This window comes from Glossina fuscipes, unplaced genomic scaffold (assembly GCF_014805625.2).
Source record: "Glossina fuscipes isolate IAEA_lab_2018 unplaced genomic scaffold, Yale_Gfus_2 121, whole genome shotgun sequence".
In the NCBI taxonomy this organism is placed as follows: Eukaryota; Metazoa; Arthropoda; class Insecta; order Diptera; family Glossinidae; genus Glossina; species Glossina fuscipes.
In genome coordinates, this window is record NW_023998464.1 from 5205511 (window position 1) to 5230874 (window position 25364).

The 25364-nt window shown below is 34.9% G+C and overlaps 1 protein-coding gene across 3 annotated transcripts in view; it reads right to left on the minus strand.

Moving 5' to 3' along the window:
• The window catches only part of LOC119640578 (neural-cadherin), a 267493-nt gene that overhangs the window by 213535 nt on the left and 28594 nt on the right, over positions 1-25364 (minus strand). For all 3 annotated transcript variants that reach the window (XM_038038714.1, XM_038038713.1, XM_038038712.1), the window contains exon 2: positions 7094-8968. In XM_038038714.1, the coding sequence (XP_037894642.1) occupies positions 7094-8801 (1708 nt within the window). In that variant the 5' untranslated portion in view covers positions 8802-8968. The remainder of the gene's footprint in view (positions 1-7093; positions 8969-25364) is intronic.

Sequence of the window (25364 nt, forward strand, 5' to 3'; positions counted from 1 at the left end):
ACTACGAATAACTAATGTCGAGAAGGTTGTGAAAAGAGAGAGATTATGTTTGCTTCTAATTTTCCCAAAAATGACAGTTAGTGCGTGCAACACTCGTTAATCGACGATTCTCGGCACTTCGGCTTGCTAGAGTGTAGGAAGAGAAGGCAAACCAAAAATTTCTATCTAATCATTTTATTGAAAACAAACTTCGGAGAAAAGCGGAATAGACAAAGTTGCGAGAAGTTCGAGTTGGGTTTCCAAGTGACGCAAACAAAGTAATCTCCTTTTGTCAATGAATATAAAGTTTTATAAGCTGCTGTACAAGATTGTGGCATGAACGTATACAAGTTTATTAGGTTTTTGCTTAAGAGATACGAAACACGAGAACAACTTTTAAAGTTTACATAACTTACCCACACGAAAATCTACTTGTAATTATTTTTTCGCAGAGAATGCTTAAGCATTGTACCAGAAGCATTAAAAAACTTTATAGAATATTATAAAATTATATAAATTGAATTCAATTTTATCACGAAAACACACAATCTAGCTGAAGAGTTCATATTTGAAGGAGACATTAATTTCTGAAATAAACTTTTAACAAGAACACGTTTACACATACATCTCAAGGATAAGAAGTATCTCACTTTGTTGAACGACAGTCCATGACCTTATTGCATTTATTATCACACAATTTTTACTTTATATCCGTTATTAAAAAAATTTACAACTTTCACTTAAATTTTCTCAATTATTCTGTGTTCTTTAATAACAATCTTTAATTGACATCTTACGTACGTAAATGTAAAAACAACCAAATGTAAATCACTTCAAAAACTTATAAAGAAATATTTCTAATAATTTACATGTTGAAATAATTTTTTTTTTTTTTTTAGTTAATTTGGCTTTAGAAAGAAACAATTTGTTTGGTTGTCCTTCAATTCTAACTTGATGGATACATCCGAGGCTAAAAACGGCTGATAAAAAGCTGTACATATACTCAGGGTTCTAGACATGAGAATCGCTCTTAATTACTTTTTTCGTTAGGAAAATCCGGTACTGGTCTGCATTTAATGACACACACAGGGGAGTCTTAGAATTGCAAGAGAAATGTCCGTCCATCTGAGTGGTGTGTGAAAATGGACCAAGTTGCTTAGAGCGCACGCCCGCGGCAAAGCGGCGAAAATGAACGCAAAGTCGTTTCTCTAGTCGTTTACGATTTACTAATTTATTATTATTTTATTATAGTTATTACTCTTATTACCATTATTTAATTATTTTACTCTTTCAACATTAAATTAAGGATTTTTTATCATACCGTCGAACCTGTTTTTATGCGCCTTTTCTCATGCTATCTTTCTTTTGTGCGTTTACTGTCTGAGACTTTTTTGGTTTGCTATGTCGGACATCTTTTTTATGCGGTGTATGAATATGTATATTTAGCAAAACCTTAAATCGAAACGAGTTTATGAAAGCGAATAGGGACGAAGCCGTGACTGTTGGTGACGTTATAAATAAATTAACATATCATGGGAACATGCAAGAAACACCGGACGGATGGACGGATGCACCTTTGGAGCACATTAAACCAACATAGATAACAATTCGGAAAACAATTCGAAATTCCAAAAAAAAGCTTTGCAAGTGTATGTGGACACCACAAGGCAGCTAATTAAATGACTGTTATCGCAAAACCTTATCACCCTCTACAGGGTAGTAGAAAATAAATCAACTCACATATTATCAAACAATTGCGAGTCATTAAATTCACAAAACTGTCTGTGTCTTGGACATGGTCAAAATAATAGGCTGCAATTTGTTTAACCCGTTGACATAAAGGACATCTGTAGGCGTCCGTAGATGCGCACGACGTCTATAGTATTCCTACATTTTTAGTACTATAAAACAAAACTAGAAGAAGTGCACTCACTGATTTTAAAATGATCCTCAACGCGTTAAATGGCTTCATGTTCACCCTAATTCGTTATTTTGTTTAGAGGGAAGTTTTGCGCCGTTTCGTAACGCTTTGACACTTTTTCTAAAGGAGCTTTTTTAAGCACTTTTTGTCTGTAGTATTAAATAAGTTTCCTTTAAAATTTTGCAAAAAATTATATTATATGTCTTTTTAAATCTTTTTTGTGCGGGCTCTATCTATCGCACAAAAACAGGTTCAATTGTATATCTTTCAATAATACATCTATGAACAGTCTCCGTAATGTTGCTGTTTAAGTCATCTTAAGTTAGTCCGTTATGTTCATTTCGTCGATCTGCCATCAAGACTACCAAATCGATTCGTTGTTAGCCCTTTTTCTCTTCCGTTAAACTTTGTCTAGAACGTTACAAATCTCCTTATTAAACTCTTGAGCTTAAGTTCAGAAATGTTGTAATCCATATATATACATATAAGAAAAGTGACGCTTATTTTTCTCCTCTTTGTTATTACCTTCAGAATGTACATTTAACACGCTTTCACACATCGTATCCTTATTATGGAAATTTGCATTCCTTCTCTTCTAATCAGATATGATATATGTATGTATTTTGGTATGATGTGCTTATGTCGTACAATAATTGTAATGTTTTCTCATTTCAATAGAAGTTAAGTGCGGAAGTCGAACATTCGCTTCAAACATATTATAATTTATCTTTTGCAGGGGGACTTTAGTGGGATTATTTGTGCTCTTATTTAGTTTTCCATCTAATATAAGAATCTTTGCAAGTTTATAAAGCCTCCTTTTTAATCTTAGTTTACGAAATATAACTAAGAATACATACGACAGGTTTCTGATATGATTTTGTGAGATTGGGATTACTTGCAAGCCATAGATATCGGAGAGGCAAACGTACGGAAACAAGACCGAATTGACATAAAAGCTTAAGACTGTTCATTAGTTTTTCTTTGTTTGACTACATGACAAATGAGAAATGTTATTGAATGGCCATTAATAGCTACGAATACGTCGCAGCTATTCTAGAGAAGTAATGTTATGATTTAGGATTTATCTGCGGTCGCTAAATACGAACATTTATAAGTCAACACTCACTTTTTATACCTCAAAATTTGCTGATATGAGCGTTCCACCTACAAACTATACAGACGCCGAAAGATCGATGACCACAATGTCTCTTTTCTATGATGAGCCTTTTCAACTTTTGCAAACGCCGTGAGAGAAAGTTAGAAAATCAAATTTAGCTAGGGTCGTATTTTTGCAAAAAACCCGAAAAACGGGCATCGCAAGCTCTTTCTATTTTAGGACACATGCTGCAGAACCATGTATAGAAGCACATTGAAGTTTTGTCTTTGCATCTATTGTACATAAGGGGTACTCGACTGGAAAACCAATTTATTTGCATCTGAAGGCAGAGGTGCGCTCAGGTAAAATTGCACTGCAACTTCCAGTGCTATTGCCAAACTTGTGGTTAACATCTTAATCTCTCCGATCGTAAGAATGAAAGACAAAAAAACCAGCCGACATATACACATCGATTCAGGATTGGCAATCTTTCAAAGTGCATAAGTAGTGGCGATCGCAATTGTATATCTATCGTCACAGTGTCGACGCGCTATAAAGTATAACTTATAGCGCCTCTGAAGCTCCCAAGTGGTTGCCTTACACGTTTTGACAACTACTTTTTGATCGTCATTTACTGATAGCTTCGATTCGATTCTGTCTATTGTGAATATCAAGCGGTCTAAGCATGTTCTTCTTATAATTTGCCAAGAAAACTAACACTACAGCATATTGATGACTCACTTGTTTTAATAAAAAGCGCGTAAACTGGTTATACAAAGTAAAGTGAAATAAAAGTGTAAAATAAAATCGGCTCACAATTAACGTTTCTTGACTAACTATGCATTTTCTATTATTTGCATGCAGTCCATGTGTGTTAAGAAGACGATCTGGCGACATAAGAAAGTAGTAAAATCTCAGGCTTTATGAGAAGTCTTGAGAATATTTCCCAGTTATATAAATGCAATCCTTTTTTAATGATAGTGAAAGCGAAGTTCTTTTAAAGGTATTGAAGGAAATAAAAGTGTATTTGTACCTCTTTTGTCTTCATTTTCTTTTCTAATATTTACTAGTTTTTGCCACCATTTTCTTTATTTAAAAATAAATTTAAATACATTTATAAGCATTCATTACATTGCGCATAATTATTACATTTTCTTATTTACAGTTAATTGATTTTTGCATAATTAAAAATGAATCCTGATATATTTGGCTATATGCTACATATGTAGATAGACATTAACACGAGCGTAAATAAGCGCTTACAAATGCATTATATAGATAAACAAACAGATGCTTAAATATGCATAAATGCTTATTTAGGGAATTTGCGTAGGGATCTCCGAAATTGCTCTGGTGCAATTATAATGAAATATTTCATGTGAAGGATCTGAGCTGCACACAGAGAGTAACAGGCTTGGGAGATTAATATTATAGATATTGTGTTTTAATAATTTAAAAAAGCAAGACGAAAAAAGAATAAATTTTATATTTAAATTGAGAAAACATACTAAAGACCAATCAACTAATTAACTTGGCATATGCAAATATGTACCTTTAAATATGCAAGCTTAAGCTAACATGTTTTTTACAGTAACTTTTGGCTGGGTGGGGAAATAAATATATTTGTAGGAAGACGTGTCTGTATACAACAAAAACAAAATCAGTTTGCAGGATTTTTTATTGTTATGCAAATGTTATGTCAGCATTTCAAGTGTGACAGATATGAGCAACGTGCTCATCCTCATAATGAATATAAAACATAATCTCGTCTATATCATCATCTGCAACATCACCAGCATCCGCATATGTATGTGCACATGAATGGCGTTCACAGAGCGAACAAATGTTACAACATTATCTGCATTCAAGGGTTTGTGGCGGCAGCTAACAACCTACCAAGCAACCAGACAACAGTAACAAAGCAGAAGTAGGAGAAATACGTATATGCATGCGTACATGTCCAGTTAGCATTTTGACAGACAGGTTCATGACATTAAAAACAGAAGTGTGTTTTTTTCCTTTCATTTGTTGGTTTGTTTTTGATGAAGCACTGTAGTATTCTTTTTTTGGAGTACGTTGTGAAGTCGTATACGCTTTCCTTTTTTTTCTTTCTTCTTGTTTTTTGTGTTTATTTATATCTACCATGTGAGATACTAATTGAAATACCGCACTTGCTGTCCCCCACTGCACTCGAGCTCTCTAATATGCTGCGAAGCACTACAAGCACCCACATGTCATCCCGTTTCCTTCATATTTACAAGACACAAATAAACCAAACTGTAGCTCATGCGCTTAACAGCGAGGGACGAGAGAATGTTTAATTTGAATCTCAATCTCTCCCTTCATACTTTTTTGTTTTTTTATGTTTGGTGAAAATAATAAAACATTTGCTGCAGCATTTGTCATTTGCTTTCAATTCTTAGCTTGCCTTCCTCGCTATAATTATAGCAATTATTATTATTTGTTTAGTAATTCGTTTTTTTTTTTTTTTTCCTACAAACGCACAAATGAGAATGTAAGTTTTTTCGTCTTGTTGGCAACGAGACGAAGGGATATACAGGAGATAGTTCTTAGTTAGTCCCTCTTAGTTTGTTCTTGGAGCTCTCAAAATCGCAAGTGAAGCTCTGCCCATACATTTCTAGGCTTTAAATGGCTTTAAAAATGGCTTCATTCGGCCGCATTTCTTAAAACGTTAACCTAACCTTAAAATAACCCAGAATTGTAAAAGGTATTCTTAACAATCTCACAGCAGCTGCAGTCAATATAAATCTACAATTTTAGCGGAGAGAGAACGCGTTAGACGGTGCCTTTTTAAAATTTTGAAGAATCTACTCTGCAAATGTGTTATTGCTATAAATGGTTTTCGATCACAACCAATATTGCATCCGTTTTAAAGGCGATTTGTAAACTATTTTCATGAGTTTTATTCGAATTCGGGTTTTAAATTTTTCTTTTGTCATATTCCCTATTTTTAACGACAGGTTTGTAGGTGAAAATTTTAGAAGCTTTGTGAGGTAAAAACCTTCGAGAACTTTAATGGAGTGACCGTTACTCTGCTAGACAAATATATACCTGAGTATCGCGACTATCAGGTCACTGATCGCGAGTTCAGATCTCAGTCGTGTAGAAAGCATGTGTGGTCGTAGATACAGTGAGCTGTGCGTCGTTACAGGCGTAATACCGATTGCCCACGCACAACCCACTAGTGAGACCACTCCCTCTGTTTACTTCTCTTTTCCCGCTTCTTTCTCACTATCATTGTATTAGACGAGTAAGGAGCATCCCCTAAGAGATGTCTTACATTAAAAAAAAAGAAAAAAAATTATAATAATAGTAAGCACAACATCGATCAAATTTACCACATGTGGGTTTGGATTAAGAATATCTGCATATATAGTGAATACCTTTAAAGTGCTTAATCGATTGTTAAGTTCAACATTCGCCATGTTTTGCCGGACCTCGATTATTTCATTCCCGCTATGTCCAAAAGTTCAATTCTAGCCAGTTCTCTGGCAATGCTTCCGTGCGTCTACTTCCTCTCTTTACGGTAAGCCATTTAAACGAATTGAGGTCGCAGAAGTCACAAGGGAGAATTCAAAGAGCAACCCTTAGCGATCTTCGAAAGACACATAAATAGTGCGTCCAAACCTTTTTGTTTGCTTTTTATAATTCCCTGTACTTCTTTGACAGAAAGTTTGCTTCATTGCTTGATTACCGTGAGGGGTATCTAAAATTCACTTGAAGATGACTACAATTTTGCCAGTGTAGGCTTTTGCCTCCTCTTAACATCGAATACGTCGACGAGCAGTCATTCAAATGACTGACTATCCATCCGCATGAGCGTTATTATAATTATCTTTGTATTATTAAAAGTAGTCAAAGTTCAACTTTTGTTCGTTCTCTTGTGCTTTGTTTTTTTATTTAATTGCTAGCAATTGAATTTTTTTCTCGTGAGTAATTTGTTTTTTCACAAAAAAATGTGAAGATATAATGACAACTTAATGAATAGGAGAAGTATTTTTATTAAAAGCTTATAAACAATTATTAAAGTAGTTATCGTTGGTCATTAAAAGTTGATATAAAAAAATTTCGCTTACCGTTATGTCCCGTGTTGGTGATGATAACCCAAAAATCGATGGTTTTCTCTGGACCTAATTCTTCGTAGTCCCATTTTTTCTTAACTCGTACTGCTCCATTAGTTTCCACTGTGACCCAAGGATTTTCATCACGTATCTTAAATGTTTCTTTATCGGTTTCCTTTTCAAGCTGGAAAACCGATTTACCTTCGGTATCACCATCGGCTTCCGTGAATTCTATTCGCTTAGTCGGCCTTACAGCTCGCGTAACACGTCGTTTTTCACGATGATGACTGTGATCGTTTACGGAATCATGATCGATATGTTGCATAATAAAAGACACCGGTTCGGGAGCTAAGAATTCGAGTAAAACTTTTGCGGGTTGTAAGCAAACTAAACTGGGATAACGTAAGTCATGAGCTTCTACTTCCACTAAAAGTTCCGTAGTCTGAGGCTGATCAACCAACATGATTTCTCCAGTCTGTGGTACCATGATAACCGTATTGCTTGGTTGTTTAAGACGATAGGCTATTTTATCACCGTCGGCATCAGTAGCTTCTACTTTCCCGAGAATAGTGAAACGCTTCCAACTAACAGTAAAATTGTTATTTAAATCTGCAGATTTCTGACCAGCCAACGCGAATTTATAGTCGTGTGCTTTGAAAATGGGACGATTATCATTTTCGTCTAATATTGTCACTTGGATTTTTGAAACAGTTTTGTCGACATCTTCCAAATCGGACGCTTGAACGGACAAGTCGTAGTGGGCGATGTGCTCACGATCCAATGGTCGGTTTGTTACCAACCAAACACCATTTTCGTCATCGTCTTCTATTATTAACGATGAGGAACGTTCTTCAGCCTTATTCCTTTGCTTTGATTGCAAAGCAAAGGCTGCTTCTGCGTTACCGCCTATAATAGAATAACGTACTTGTTTGTTCTCTTTTAATTCACCATTACTGAACGCTTGCATTAAAGGCACGCCACGAACTCTTGTACCAGGTGGCTTATTTTCTTTTATCTCTCCTGAAGCATCCAACATTGAACCTGGAAATCGTAACATATCATTGCGATGCATAACATACAGTTGTAGAGTATGGGTTTGCGTTGTATTCGGTGTCTCTTCTACTACCACCAAATTCACCGGACGATTGACTAGAGGTGAAATATCGGAAGTAGTCATTACCACGCCATCATCCAATACCGTAAAATATTTCGCATATTCACTATCCAGCATATGATATGAGCCTTGACGATTCATTGTATGGCTTAACATAAAATGTTTATTGGAACTATTGATATTGTTGCTGTTGTTGTTGTTGTTGAAATCGAAATGCATCGCCTTAGTTCTAAAACGCTTAACACTAAAACCAGGATAAGTATCATGAGGTAATACTAAGGACAAGTCATTATTATTATGGCTATGACCCATGCCATTGTCATCCAATTTGTGTTCAGCACTGACTGTTGACAGACTTTCGATATCCGACGATTTTGTTGCTGTTGTTCCTGCTGTGGTTGAGATCTCATGTGAACAAGTACTTGCAAATTGATTATTAATTAATAAAAATGCAACCATTAAAGCGACCGATATTTGTCGCTGTAATGACGTAAATGCGCGCTTAATATTTTGTAAACTTTTTAAATGAAAGGCGGACATAATTTCACTGTCCACGTATTTCAATCTAGAGTTTTTCGAACACTTATTACGCGCTCGCCTATGTGCCATAATGATGGCACGTCTCCGTCAACGAAACTCAACACTTGTATTCGTTAGAAATTTTAGTTAACGCAATATTCTGAGTGAGGAGGGAGTAAGTGAAGAATTCGTTTTTTAATGCTTCTTCCAAATCATTGTAAATTCCTCTGCACAAACTGTGGGCCGAGAACAATTAGCTGAAAAGAGGAATGAAGATAAAATAGCTTGTTTTAGTAATTAGGGAAATAAAACAAACGGATAATTAGATAAAAGGTAAAGTGTACACGCGTACGAGCATTAGCTCAAACTTTAGTCAGAACAGCACCACAAGTAAATGTTACTTACTCTTAATAGCAAATAGCAAATGAATGCATGTTTTATAGCTTAGTTCTCCAAACATTCACTACAAATTAGTGAAATTGATTCCCGCCCCTATATCTTGTGTCCCGTCTCTTTTTCTGCACTTATGCTAGAGTCCGAAAATATTATTTCCATATAAATGCCTCTCTTGCCAAAAAATATGATAGGTACAATCATCTTCTTCTCTTAAGAAGATCTTTTCATCTTAGCTCTGTAATTGCTGTATAGTATATGATTTCCATTTAAATATTGCACAACAATACCAATGAGTTGCTATATGCTAATGCTTAAGTTATGCCTTGTGGTTTTGAGGAGCCTTAAATTCCAAGTTTAAGTTTGAGTTTAAATTTGTCATAGCTTTATAAATAGTAATTGTACTTCCAACGTGAGGCCTTAAATAAACTAAATAAAAAAAAGGCTTAGCACGCAGCTAACTCTAAAGCTTCTGTGGAGCACGATTCCCGCATGACATCAAAGCTATCCAGAGCTCAATTTTAAGGATCATAGGCAATAGTTATTGATAAGGTTTCTTTGATTTATGATGTCTGAAGTACCAGCCATGGTTTCAAAACTTTTCTTTGACATAATCGTCACTTTGCGAGCAATCGTATCAATATATAGCAGCCCTCAATATCGATTAGTTTCGTTGGAAGCTTATGCATTTTAATTTAATGTGTGGACCGCGGAACACACCTTCTGTTTTCGTTAAAAGGCGGATTTTCCAATCAATTATTTTTGCAAAAATAGCATACTATTATCTTGAAGCTGGTGTTATAGTTCGTTTAGAAATTGTTTATGTTAGTTGCTGTGCTTACAAATAAAATGAAGACAATTTGAGAGGACACGAAGCTTTCACATGAGGGGTAAATCATATATTCACTTTTACGCAAGAAATAGAAAATTTTTTGTGGCTTTCACAAATGGTTTCGATAGCTCTTAGATTCGTATTTGCTACGTTTGGTATGTTGCCTTTGCATCTACATGCAACTACTATGCAATTGGAGAAATCAGTCACGAGTTCAATCAGTGGAGTTCAGTCACAAATGGATGCACAGCCATGGCTGTGCATCCACAACAATGGATTACCTTTAATGCCGTAGAATGCCGCTGGAGGAATGAATACAGTGAATGAAGACAACGAAATTCAGAGGAAATTTTCCGCATTCGGAAAAAAATTTTTAAAACGAAACTTTAATGTTTGTTTGAACGGGCTCTTCATATATGCGCGACGTGTTCAAAGGTCGAAAAGAATTTTAAGAGGACTGACGATAATTTTTTCGTATTTGCATACGTCAAATTGTATTAGGCAAGCGAATGGCAAAGAGGTTGTTTGGCTTATTTGGCGGTTGGGTCAGAAAGTTTGAGATTCCAGTTCTGGTTGCTATCAAATGTACACATTCTTCCAGAAAATTCTCGATAATTCTGAATTTCATACGAAGGAAATATCTTATCAACCATAGCTGCATAAGTGGGACAAGTTAAATATATTATCGTGCTTCATATCGCGTTAGCGCGAACATTGGAAGAACCGAGAGAAAGGACGCGTGGACAGCGATTTCTAGTAAAATTTTGCACGTGAAATATATTTTGACAAAAACGCGATAGAGCAACCATCCAATTCGCAAGTCCTCATGACTCCTGTTTATTTCCTAAAGCCAAGAAGTTGACTCACACTAATCTCCCTACGCGATATTGTTGAGTTACTTTCGTGCTTTCGAGATCGTAGATTTTTTTGTGTACTTTGTATTGCGTTTCCAAAGAATATGTGTGGCTTAATTAGAGTACATTATGTTAGCTTGTATGTATACACACAACTTGTTTGGGTAAATAAAGAAAATTCAAACTATAAGCAAAATCGACATCCTTTTAATTATCCCCAGGATTCTCATAAGTGGCAGAAAATCATGTCATGACATTGTTAGGCCTAGAAAACGTGATAAGATTGCGATTAATATACCTTAAAGTGCAAAGTGAGTAAACAAAAGTCTACTATATAAGGAACATGAAAAACACTCATATACATACGCACAGTTTTTAAAAAAATCGAAAATTCTTGTTCACTTTTGATTAATTCCGTGCACACTAACGAAGTTGGTCTGCCTTTACCGCTAATATATATGTGCGCTTCAAATTAGCTCAACGGAGCACTTGAATTTCATTTACACAATACAATAGATCCTCTTTGTTACAATTTGACGTTTCATGTGCACCGGCTTTATTCATTTTTACTGCAAGTCAACACATTACCTAAACATTATTCGCATTTAGTTTGTACGCTAACTTTGATCCTTTCTTAAGAAACAAAATAAAAACTAACGAGCAATATAATGTAAACAATTCACTGCAAAGAAGACACTTGTGGTACGAATCGAACGGCTAAACGAGCATACTTCCAGACTGGAAGTGCGCAAATAAAACAAAAACTGGTTTATGTAGCTTACTTCACATATTAATGATTAAAACAACCCAAAAACTGTCAAATTTTATTTATGTGGAGAAATATTATCGAATTATTAAAATAATGCCTCACGATATATATACGCATGAAAACATACATAATTAGGTTTTCATAAGTTAATTAGCTAACGCGATTTTGGACGTAAAAGTGCGCAGTTATTAAAAAGAAAGCAAATCAAATTTTTGCACAGTTTGAGTAAACTTATTATATATGTGAAAATCTTTTTTGTTTTTGAGTTGAAACACAATAGGAGAAGTAATCAATGCGCCTCAAATTCCGATGTCGATCCTTTTCTATGGTTGGTTTCCTTAGATTTATGAGAATCTTAGTACGCGTCAGTAAATAAAATTTTTGTAGTCATCAGTGGTATATTCATCATTTAAATTGAAAGTGTCTTTGTATGTCAGGAGGGATAGAGACTTAAATGCTTATCAGTTTATATTGATCATCTTCCAGACTATTGCGCCAATACTTGCTCTTACGTAATTATACGAAAGAGATGGTAGTATAAGGAGCAGATCGTTTTAGTTTGTGGCCCATCGTTTCCTCCGTAGCCTTTGCTTTGTTTGTGTTTTTGTTTTTGGAAACGTTAACCGCATTGCACAGCACTAGTTTTACCAAAGCAAAATCTAATAACCTGAGAGTGAAACGCGTTAATAGGCCGGCCAAAATACTTTAAATGTAATATTACTAAAATCACATGGAATTGAAAGGAAACAATTTTAACTGATTCAACTCACTCACATTTGAGTAGTGTATGGTACATAGCCTTGATATAGCAAAATGGAAACAACTTTTGCGTTAAACATCGCTTGCTATCACCGACGTCTATGGTTTGTATGAATTAGTATGAATTAGTATTTCCCTTTTTACCAGGGTACTTGATAAAAGGACATTTAATATTTATATATTTCACTTATTTAAGATTCTTGAATTAATCAGAATGAAGTCACTACAAAATTGGCAATGTCTCTTCTTTGCCTAAAATTCTAATATGAATATATATAAGAATCTATTATATACGAATCGCTTTCTTGACAAGAATAAAATAGTTACATGTTTTCCTCACTATCCATTAGGACGATTGGGTAAAATCGTAGTTTCCGGGTTTTGGAGTGCGTCATAAAGGGTTAAATATTTGTGTATTTATTCTTCATGATAAGCTTCAATCACACTACGAGATTGGGTACGTTGTATAGAAATATGAGAAGACATTTTCATTAATATGCATGGTGTTAAAACTGAGTCTATGATCAGCCGTGTGAGCCTTCATCCAAATGAGGAAGATTATGAAACTAAATCAAAAATTGCAATTGCCCTAGGTTTCACGTTATCCTGGCCGTAAAGCGATTACTGCAAAGACTGTGGCTGGTGCTGCAGGCGAGAAGCTAATTAGCCCCACATTATCCACGATGACTTACTAAAAACTTACGAAAAAATTCAAAATAATGGCTTTTTTAAAGATTTTAAATAACAAGCATTTGATGCCCACACGATATGCGGCCACTGAAGTTACATTCGATAAATTATCGGCCAAGCATTTGAAAGGTCCAGTCAGAAATAAAACGCATCGTTTTCAAACACGTCTCCAATTCGGGATATCATGCAAACAAGACTAAAACAAGTGGTTTCTCCAAAAGCTACGTTCCTAAGGTGCGAAAAATTTTTCAACTAAATTTTGAAATGAAAACAAAAGAAACAATTTTTCGCATGTTTCGTTTACACTGAAGAAGTTGAAACCAAAGAAGTTTACTTGGAAATGTCGTAAAATAAGAAAAATCTCAAAGTTCATTTTGGAGTTAATGTTAATTGACGGTTGTAAAGTGCACCGTAAGATTTAAAACGCAACAAGCGAGAATTGTTTACAGCTGGATAGAATTAAATGTAGAATTTCTAGATAAGGGTGAAAAGTGCCGGACCAAAGTGTCGAACTATATTTCATTGGAGCGAAAGCCAAGGCTAGAGCCAAATTTGTTCAGGGCAGATTGTAAAATTTCCGTACGCAGATCTAGAACAAAATCATGCAGAAGGAATAATGCTAATCTCACACACATATAAGTACGATATGGTTTACGTATGTTCATAAACATAACTTGTGCTTATGTGGAGAGAAAAATAGGCGTATGTTGTGTTAGCTTCGTGGAAGGTGTTCGTTTCGTTTTCCTCCCGGTTTATTTTATATTTGCCGTCCATTTATTAAGCGGAAAATTTCCTGTATTCAAATATGGTTTTAGAGTTATGGTAAATATAAACGAAAATTTGATAGAAGCTCATCCGCTCGAGTCGCCGAAGGTGAGGAATCTCGACTAGCAACTCAATGTTCGTGGGTTCAAATCTCAAGTGCGGTAGAGTTTTTAATCAAAGCCGATAGCCTTCGATGCTAGTGCTTTAAGAGTTTAGTCTTAGAATTTATTTCTCTGGCGAAATTAATAATAATAATAATAATTGATAGAATCTCAGTTCAAAGACATGACATTATTCCAGGTGGAGAGCAAAATAGGTGTGTCGACGAAAACTTAAAAATAACACTAATATTTTGTACTTAAAAACAGGCACTTTTACGGAAATCGATTTAGACAGTCAACAGCCGATACAGTCATCTTTAAGGCCACCTTTGATTCTACTAGACATTGATGACATTAATTTGCAGCAGATCTCTTCTCTCTCGATCAAACTTTATTTTTTGAATATTTTTCCACAATTATTTATTCTTGCTACAGGCAACTTGACGCTTGAGTTTGCCTTTCAATAGGATTGTGGGCAGGAAACTGACTTCGCCATTCGCCAACACGCTTCCGGAGCCTCGCTTTCATCAAATTTGAGAAGTTGGAAAAATTAGCTGCTAAAGCGAAATAAGGGCCAACAGATTTTACAAAAATCTGAATGATATCTATAGCTTAGAGTCAATATCGAAGCTGCGCTCTCTAATAAGCGAGCTCTACCTATATCGTACTTTAACTAACTGCTAACCGTTCGCATGGATTGCTAATAGAACTAATATACTATGCATGGCTGACTCGGATCTATATCCGGGTTGGGAGTGTGCCTCTGTGCTAGATGTGTACATGCTTGTTTTCCACTCTTTTTTTCTTTTTCTTCTTTTTCTTTCTATTTTCTCCTTCTCTCTTGTTGTATCTTTCGTACTGTTTTGTTATATTTTGTAAGCGTTAATTCTGAAAATAAATAAGTAAATAAATAAATAGGAATAAACGAAACTTCTTACTGCAGGAACAAGTTTACGTGGTCTTCGCAGAATAAATTCCGAACTGTCTCGCCACATGTAAGACGTTCCACGTTGCTTTGTAGAAGCTACCTTTTACAATTTTTATGGGATAAAACTGAAAAATACACCTCGCACCTCTTTTCCCGTCCGCATATGTGTGATCATGTTTTCATTTGATTCACTTGATACCACTCTAGCCATATTGCAAGCATACTCACAATTATTCGTCCAATAAACACTTGCCTTCTTGCCTTAAAATCTATGACCTAACAATAATCTAAAGCAAATTATCTATAAACATGGAAAACAACATTAATCCGGATTGAATTCCTACAATGGTTATTGCCTTTTTAGGCTTAACTCTGTGCAACAAACTTCGTCCTTGTCGGATTAAAAAAATTTTTACATTTCATTGATTGATTATTTCATTAATAACGTGCGTAAAGACAAAAAGAAGTAAATACTAAATTGAAAAACATGTCTTTCAACAAAAGGAATACAAAGTAAATGACAAAAAATATGGGAGATCCTTCACTGTGCTTTATAACACATTTTGAAGTTATCATTTGTACCTTCCCATTTCAATTAATTCAATTTCTATCCGGATCGACAACAAAGCGAAGATAATATGAGTCCTTTCTATAACTGCAAGCAAATTTTCGATTCGATTTAACTAATTTTCGATACATAAATGCAAATATGAATGTCAAACGTGAAAACATAATCCCGGGAAAAGGCAACAATTGTCCAGTTTTCCATAATTTTCAAAGTTAAGGTAACGAAGGCAACGAGAAATGATGTGCGACCGAGTTCGTTTTCAAAGACAAAGTTATGAAAGGGTAAGAATGAATTGAGGAAACCAGCAAGTAGAAATAATCAATTCCACCATTCCTACGTCTTCTTGACGTACATATTTATGAGCGACATAGATTAGACAAATATGATATAAGTGCAGTTGACGTTGGAAAGTTGGAAGAGGATTGCATAGTGAAATGTGATTTACTTTAAATTTGGCACGGATTATAAGAGGGAGAAATCAAAATAATTTGCTTTCTTATTGTAGCGTTTATTTGCTTGCTAATGCTATCAGAAAAAGATTTAGTTCATTAAATAAAACCTTCAAAAACGACCATCAAATTGCTGAACTCCAGTCAAGCAAAGAGTAAAGTAATCGCAAAAATTAGCCGAATCTAGTGAGGTTATGTCAACGAACTCACTAGCCAACCTTTGGCACAGCGCATAATGACTTTACATGACTGTGCATCTAACTAATATCATTTTTATTCACCCATTAAAATGCACCAGAAAATTTTCCATTCAATAACTTTTTTTCTTATTTCCACTTATCATTATAATAAAACTTTGACAATCATCTTTAAGTATAACCATGCTGCAAAAATAAATTGAAAAAGCAAGGAAGAAAAAAGCGAACGGCACCTCTCGACAACGTAGAATAGAAGAAGAAGAAGAAGTTTGAAACGTTAAGAAAAAGTGTTGGCAAAGGAGGGAGAATTTCTGCTATCAGAGGTATTGCTTACCCAGACACTTTTGACTGGCAAAGATACGCCAACGCAAAAAGATATCATATTAAAATTGTTAGTCTTTAGAATCTTGAAACGCAAAAAACAACGACCGCTCAAAGAACGTATCGCCGTTAAATGAGAAAAAACGACAGAAAAGTTTCCTTGTTCTGAAAACAATTTTTCTTCTGCAACTTTTTTAAAAACTGAAATCAAAGTGAGGTAAAAAAAGTTCGACGTATAAATCATTAATTTTTCTCTCTTTATAGTCGACACGTGCTGTATGACATACGCCATGTAATAAATTAAAAGAAGAAAAAGCAAAAAAAAAAAAAAAGAGATATAAAAAGCATAAGGATTCCGAAATGAGTGTTTATAGCAAGTGCGCTACAATAAGTATTTTCTTTGCTGCCTCGATGTCGGTTGACCGATCGAAACTATTTTTGTGCCGCTTGGCAATCCGCAATCAAATATTCACGGCATTATATACCATTTGTACACAATCACTACGGATGATATATCTGCGGTCGTATCGTTCCCTTTTTCTGTGTAGAATTTGTATAATAGAGGCCTTTGTATAAATGCCTGTGAAATGAAACAATTTTATAGATTTACATGTCTGTATCACCAAGAGATAAACGAGATTAGTATACTCTCGCATTACGTTGTTGAGTATGAAGAAGAGCAACATTAATTAGTTAAAAGAAGACAACTTAATGAAACCGATGCACTCTGTCTTAAAACTTTTGTTTTCCTAATCCTTTTGAGATAAACTATGCCAAGGATAAACAAAGAGCTCACCTGCATAGCATTGCATGTAAAAATTCAATTATTTTAAATCGCACTAATCCATCGTTTTGCACAGTTAACCATTCTCCGGCAATTTTTTAAATCCCAGATATTTTCATTTAAACTTTAAAAAACTCACGGTCGACTTGAATATTCATTTTAATTAATTTAAAAAATGAAGGTTTTTTCAAAAGATTAGTAAAAAAGCCAAGGAAGACATAGTCGACTTGGCTTGTTTGATTTGTTTTAGTTTCGTTTGGTCTTAAGCATATCCTAGAAAAGTTGATCTGCTTGGCACACGACAACTCCCCCGGGAAATATTCTTGTAAATTGCTCAAATTGTATACTAAGCGCAGTGAAACGTAATCTTTTATGCCAACCTATGCAAATTATGTATAATTTCTTGATTCTAAATTAGATTAGAAAAGTGCCCAACACAGATGCCAACTGATGCCGATAATCTTTGTTCTTCGGTTACGAGTGGAGTACGCCAGATGTGTTTAATATATGTTTTGCAAAATTCCTTCAACATTTATTCCCTTAAGAGTGCTTGGATTAAAAAGCCGAGGCGGACTTATTGTACTCGTTAGCAAGCTAGCCTACGGTCGCATTTTGGAGTGATAGTACTCGATTGCTTTCGTATCGGTTTTTGCTTGCCATTCGTTGTATTTACCAGGGAAAATTTTGTGATACCGTCGAATGTGATGCAACAAAAAAATGCAAAGAAGAGAAAGACAAGTAAATAAATAAATAAGCTAAATATAAAATTTGAAAAAAATTTTAATGAAAAAAAGAGAAATCTTATTAAACAAAATTTGGTAAGTTGATTATGTTATGCTTTATTTAAATTGTCAAGTTCTTCTTTCTTAATAGCTAACTTGATTGTTATATGTTGTGCCGGCCTTTGCTCATTTGAGGTGTTTTCTTATCCACTTTATGGTTTTCTTCTGATATTTGCGATGATCGTGGTTCTATTGTGAGAATTTACTTCAACCTTGTCCCCGTAGTTTTGTGAAACTCGTCTGCTTTTTGAACTGACTATGCCAGGCACTGAAGATCACATATCCAAAGTACGTACTTAATCTATAGTAGTTCTAAATTGTCACTTTTTGTCGTTCACACAAATTTTACCGTTCATTTATCCCCTTTTTAAATTTAGGTCACCAAAGGGCAAAAGCATCGAAAATATTTATTTGATCTTATTATTTTCGCCTACATTTCAGAATTTCTCTTTATGCCTGTCACTCTTGCCGAATATGTGCTTTTGTAACGATATTTTACTTTCTTTTGCGTTTTGTTGGACGACATGAAGGTGGTTAGCCATTTAGCCTTCGAGCTAAAATATGGCATCGTGCAAACACCGAGCTCGACCAACCAAATTCTCATTAACGAGCTTTCGTCCATTAATCCCAAATGCAAATTCGATGTCAAATTTATTCAAAAACGGGAAAAATAAACTTTCAAGTTAGTAGGTTATCACTAAAGTTTCCATGGTAAAACTGATGGATCCCGCTAAACCTTCACAACGGCCATAAGCGTGCATAACTTCAATACGTGCGTCGTAAGTTGCTCTAGCTGTTTAACTAACGAACTTTCTTGATGCCCTTTCCTTCAGCATATCTACCGCAAAGTAAAAAAGTCGTCCAATTTATCAAGTTCTTGCCATGCCCGTAACCGAACGTACGGAATATTACACACATGCATAAGTGCTTGCTGCTCACTTTGAGTTATCGACAAAATTTGCAATTGAAATTACACGGTACAACGGCACATCAAGTTTATGCGATTGTATGCGACGATTTGAGGGAGACACACCTTTTCACTTTCTGTATCGATTTAAGCTTATCTGCCCGTCAGTCCATCTGTCTGTCTTATGTTGTGCGACATCTTTGAGATATTTTGATCTCATTTCGTACACTAATGTGATTTGGCTCAAAAAATAACACTGTTGGGTCAGATCACTTTTTGGAATAAGTGTACGATGAGGTAGGGAGTTTAATGGAAGCCCGTGGTCGGCTGTAGTTTTGAGTTGTTTTATTTTAAAGTTTCATTCTCTTTAGCAGTTAAAGACATATTTCTGAGTGAGTTATGGCTATTTCCATATATCTACATTTTTAGATTAGGTTATATAAATATTGTGCGAATATATGCGACACACAAAAAAAGATAAATTTTGGGGTGTCGAACGATTCAGAGTGAACCAATGTAAGCTTTTCTATCTTTCTAAAGTCAGTCAATGTATTTTTGTACTGAAACTACAGTTCGCCATTTTCGAACAATTTGAATTAACTTTGGTAAACTGATATATTTTATGCCAGGAGCGAACGTTAGTGAATACGATGTGAACCGGGTCATTTTTATGATTACCATATAAAACTCTAGAGAGAGAGAGAGAGAAAAGCTTTTACATGGCAACAAAGTTTAATCTTTAGCAGTTTATATCGAAAATTTGTAAAAAACGCTACTTTGATTAAAAAATATATTGGGGTAATGTAGAATTACATAAGCCGATTTCGTGGATCATGTCCTATAAGAGAATTTGCACAAAAAATAAGCACCTATAGGGGAGGAAGGCACAACTTATGGTGTATTACGACGAAAATCTTCTGACGGGTAATTGGAATTGTATGACCTATTGTGTCGGATCCGGATATTTATATATATATATATATCTCTGCATATAGCCGCTGATCATATATATATATGTGTAGAATTATACAGGTTATATTTGAGCTTGCTTTTCAATAAGCAAATTAATGATGCTACTCAGAATCTCGGTGCCAGATCTAAGTTCCCTCGGTGCCACATACCACTTACTTTTTGAAAGTTCGTTGCCACTAATGTGAAGCGTCAAACCGTGAAATTGTGCAAAATAAACGGTAAATGTGGGGACTATTGTTCAAATTGAGAAGCAGGGATAGACTTTTATCGTGTAAACTAAGAGCAGAGTGTATTGTATTACCCTAGCAAAACTTATTATGACATTGTATTTAGCCGGGCTTTAGTTTCAAAAATATCAATTATTCAAATATGTATTCAACTTTGGAAAGAATTTATGTTTATTTTACTATCAATGGACCACCCGTTGCGCAATAGCAAAATACCGCCAGCGCAAGATGTTTTAAATTTATATACATCTTTGTGCTGATGAAGAGATTTTCTGTGCGTTTCAAAAAAAAAAAAAATTAAAATTTTGAAGAACAACACGAACGTGCATAAAATTATTTCTATCTTTTGCAGAACGATGTGCAACTTTATTTCGTTGTTTAACACCACTTGGAATTCGCCGAAAGTTGTATCTCTGCATGACAGCCAGCAAGTCAGCTTGTGTGCCACTTCAGCTAGCGATGTGTTGCACACATGTTTTGCGCACATGCGCTCATATGCCTCGCTTAAGTAGCATAATATGAACTCACCCTAACTTTTTCTACACTATACGGCACGGTCCTGAAAAATTTGCCCTTATTTTCAAAAATTTCTATTTTCGAAAGAAGGGCGTTAAATTCACAAACAAAGTTGCAAGCAAAATTATTTTATAATTAAATAAAGTAAAAGAGTGCCTTAGGAGCGCAGACAACAGAAAAGGAAACGTAATTTGTTCACACATCTATTTTTGCTAATCTATCTGTTAGATTTCAAGTAACGGAAACGTTTGTAATTATCAGTACGCTTGATTCAACAATCTTCACACTAAGGTAGATGAGTTGATTTCACCCGATGAACAATGCTATGCACAATGCAATTTTTCAGATACCGATAATTGGTGATGTTTTGTCTATACTATTAGTAATACCATTTCGTCAAATCGTCATCTATGAGTCACGTCATAACATATTGAATAGCGCTTTTTAAAGCTAAGTTAACCCATGCAAGCACTTGAAGATCACTACTTCCCTACAGTAGTTTAAAAAAGAATTTTCGATTAACCCGACAACACACAATAGCTTCTGACAGCTTCATTTTGCTTCAAGATTAATTGCAAGTCGTAACTCGGCACAATTCGGTTGAGTCTACACCTTTGGCCAACTTTGCCTTATAATAATTGAAAATATTTCATTATTTTATTAGTAAGTGCATCCAAAAATACATCTTCATCTTCGTAAGATTTTGCGGCAATTTAGCTGTGTCTTCTTGTCCACATTTACGTGGTGCCACTTGTAAGTTCTTAATATTGTAAAAAATACTATGGAAAGTTGAAAAACAAATATAAAAAATGCTCGGATACCTTCGGATACTTATCTGCGATAGAGTTGAAAAATTATATTCTTTTTAGGAAACGATCTAGTAAATATCTGACAGGATTATATATATGTGTACCTATATATATATATATATATATATATATACTCTTATTGCTTAACGTTGAGATAGGACCATATTCGCGTTGTTGATTCTCCAAATTTTCCTTTTTACTGAATATTTATTTATTTTTTAGTTTACTGCAGAATAGAATTAAAGTGATAAATTTGAAGTGAATAGAATTCAAAATCGAAATAAAATTTAGATTAACTTATAATATAGAGTCAAGACACGGCATTAAATTCAAGACGACAGGTACGGGATTTGATACCAACAGATAACAATATTCATTCTTTAATTTGACTAAATATTCAAAGAGGGGGCGGGTAGCGATATAAAATTTTAAAATGATATTTAGAATATTCTGCAATTACAAGTAACAGAGGGAGAATACGATATGAAACCATCTTTCAATCTAACAACTAGATACAACTTCAGATACAGTTGATAGGTAGAGTAATATCAGCGATCGGGCAGTCAGTGGCATACTTGAAGGACTAACCCGTTTATGGGATCAAGAACCGATATTGATATCATTTGTGCAGCGACTCTAGGCCGTCTACGGCGGAACGTTAAGACGTTCATGGGTGACGAACACTTTCGGACCTTTAGAGCATCATAATGCTGTGGTCTGTAGCGTACATATGCACAAGCTTTTCCACAAACCTTCTGTAAGAAAACATTGAGAGCAATCAACTTGTCAGTATTGTCAGTGTTCTCGATTATTCGCCCTGGATTTGGCTATACACCATACCCATTATACCTGTTTATATCATTTTTAAGCCGAATGTGCCTAAGCATTAATTTCTCTACTTTTTGTACCCACATGCCAAGTTTGCACATGCCCTGAGGAGCTAATTGAAAAAAAAAAAAATTGATGTTCCCCAAATCTATAAACGTAACCATAATTTCTAAAAACAAAACGAAAAAACGAAAAAAATTTGCCACAAAAACGTGCACAGAGATATACTTAAATGTTCAATGAACCTTCTCGCGATTTATGCAGAAATTGTAATCCGCTTGCTGTTGCCATCAGAATTCGTAAAGCAAAACGAATTTCATCTGCTCGCATTCGGCTGTAGATAGCAAAAGAACTCCCCCCAAGCCCTTCGTAGCTTTTTTTCAACTAATCACTTTTTGCAACTAGCGGTGGAAGATTCATCGTCGTTAACTACAAATGTAAACATTTACAATAGTAGCATTAGTAAAACACTATTTATATATAAATTGTAGCACACATATACATAAATATGTGTATATGTGCATACATGTATATAATGCCGGATTCTCCGTAATGTTCATAACGGAAAAGGGAAGGACATATGGAATCTGAAACTTTATGTATATACAGTCATGACTTCAATTATTCCAGTATGGTTCCATTGAACAAGAAAGAAGACTCACTTCGCTCGCTTTAGGATAGTTGTCTTTCAGTCGAGAGTATTTGCGCCGAAATAAAATTTCAAGCACCGATGGGTCGTAACCCCTTCTTGCAGGAAGCTTTATTTTCTCGAGGTTATGTTTGCAAATTTTCCCCAATTTCTTTGACATTTCGATTTCTTTGATTACTCTAATTGCAAACTATTGAACCTTTGTAAGTTAGTTTTCGCCTTGTAGTCACAGTAACGTTCTTGGAGTTAAACCAACCTTACCGTCCTTCTAATTGTCACAATGTGCTGATAATTAAAGGATTTGCAAACAAATTTAAATCGATATACACACTCCATGGGCGAGTCTATGTATGGGAGAATTTGTTAATTAACCAATGCCAATTTCAGTAAGAAGGCACAGAAGCGTAAGTAGTTTGAGCTACCGCTATAGATGATGAGAAGAGTACTGCTTAGGGTCCTTTTTATATAAGAAATTCGGAATTGGGAGATGGAACGCCATCCAGCGGCAAGTTTGTTTTAGTGAAAAAAAGGCCGCGTTCAAAGTTGTCTATATACGATGGCATGCAGGTATGTATGTACATATACTTGGCCCCAATTGCTTGCACCTATCGCGGCTATAACTAATTTCTGAAATGCTGCTAGGAAAACATGTGTTAAGCTTTACATATTGATGAATGACGTCGAACGGGCCCAATGAATGGGTGGCAGGTCGCTATATTAAAAGTCTGCACACTTTTTTGCCACTAGATGGTGTTGATGCCTATACATCTCAAACGAACAAGTGCTTAAAAGATGAAATTTCAGCTTACATTTTTTGTGAAAACAGTTATCTAATTCTTTGCTCGTATTTTCAAAGTTTGTTTCAATTTTTCGTCAGTGGATGGAAAGGTACCGAAAGGCCTGAAAGTTTATCTTAAACTTAATCTTCAAGATTACGCAACAAATGTATGTTAAACGTTGGATTTTTACGAAGGTGTACATTTTCCAGAATGAATTTTTTTGTTGTAGCAAAACGAAAGTTAAATGTTAATCAACGTTGTCTTTTATATATCACTATTGCTAATGGGGTAACAAGCATGTGTACTTTATGCCTAATACAAGGCAAACGAGACACAATTACTGTAGAAACATCACCGAAACCCAAAAAATATAGAGCCAGGAACTAGAGAAAAAATGGAGACATCTTGCTAAAAGAAGGGAGTTTCGTCTTTGGCTTTTCGACACCGTGCAATAGATAACCCCTTATAAGGTTCATGATTTACACAAAAGAATATTGAATTGAGTTAAGATCGGTTAATTTTTGATATAAGTGTCGACGGTGTGCGTTTCAGCTTGCCTTACAACAAATGCAGAATTTGGGAGTATCCCAACTATATTTCCGCAATATTTCCTTCTAACGAAATGTAAAATCAGTGGGAAGTCTTAGCATCCCCTCTGTTAACGCTGTTCGAACGCTGGCATTGATGTGTTTTCCTTTACAGACAAAAACTTAAAATAACACACATGACAGTGGAATACTAAGTGGAATCTAAGAAGAGATGTCACGATTCTCTTAAATAGGTGCAATAACGATCCCTTAAAAATGCCGAATCAGTCTGTCCGACTGTCGGTTTTCTATCTATACGTCTGTGTCCTACTGTAAACCTTTTCCGCTAGTAAAAGTTAAAATATCCGCTTCTAATTTGCCAAAACCATTAGATCGCAGATGCGTATTGAAAATAGTTGAAATCACTTAGAAGACACGCCTACAGTGTAACATACAACGACACGAATTTTGCGAATAATCTACGAATAGACCTACAGAAGGTCTACACAAATCCACCGAATATAATAGGGTATTGAAATTTCGTTTTTGTTTTTTTCTTCCTCGAAGTTGACTTTTATGTAAAAATGTCGGGCACAAAAGATTCGGCCATAACGATCTATAGTTTTCTTGTATGTTTCGTTCATTTATTTCCTTTTGTTTTTTGTGGAAGCTTTTGTATTTGGCTGCATGCCAAATAACTGAACATGTGCAATATAAGCGCTTTTAGGCCTACATTTAGAGCGCAGTGAACTCATTGCGGAGGCAAAGGGAAGGCAAATGAAAAATGAAAAAAGCACAGCAATAGCAACAATAATAATAATAAAAACAATAATAATAATAATAATAATGAGAATAGTGAGAACATAAACAAATAAAATTATAAAAATTTGTAAATGAACTAGAACTTTAAGAAGGAAATTGTGCGCGATCTCGAATATTTTTGGAAACTGTTTACTAGAAACGTACACTTTGTTTGCTTATTTTGCTTACCTTGAACGCATAAGGCTTGTAAACAGCAAAGTGGAAAGCGTATTGGATGCAAACAACAAAATGTTAATGAAGCACTTAATGTAAAGTAAAACATTAAAATCGAAGCTTATACGGAGGCGCTCAGCAGGTAAACCAACCCTTTTTACTTTATAAAAGCTGTAAAAATATATGCGTTATATACACATATATAAATATATATAATATATGTTCTTTCTATGATAGTTGTTAACATTTATTTAGTTACAGCAACCGTAACA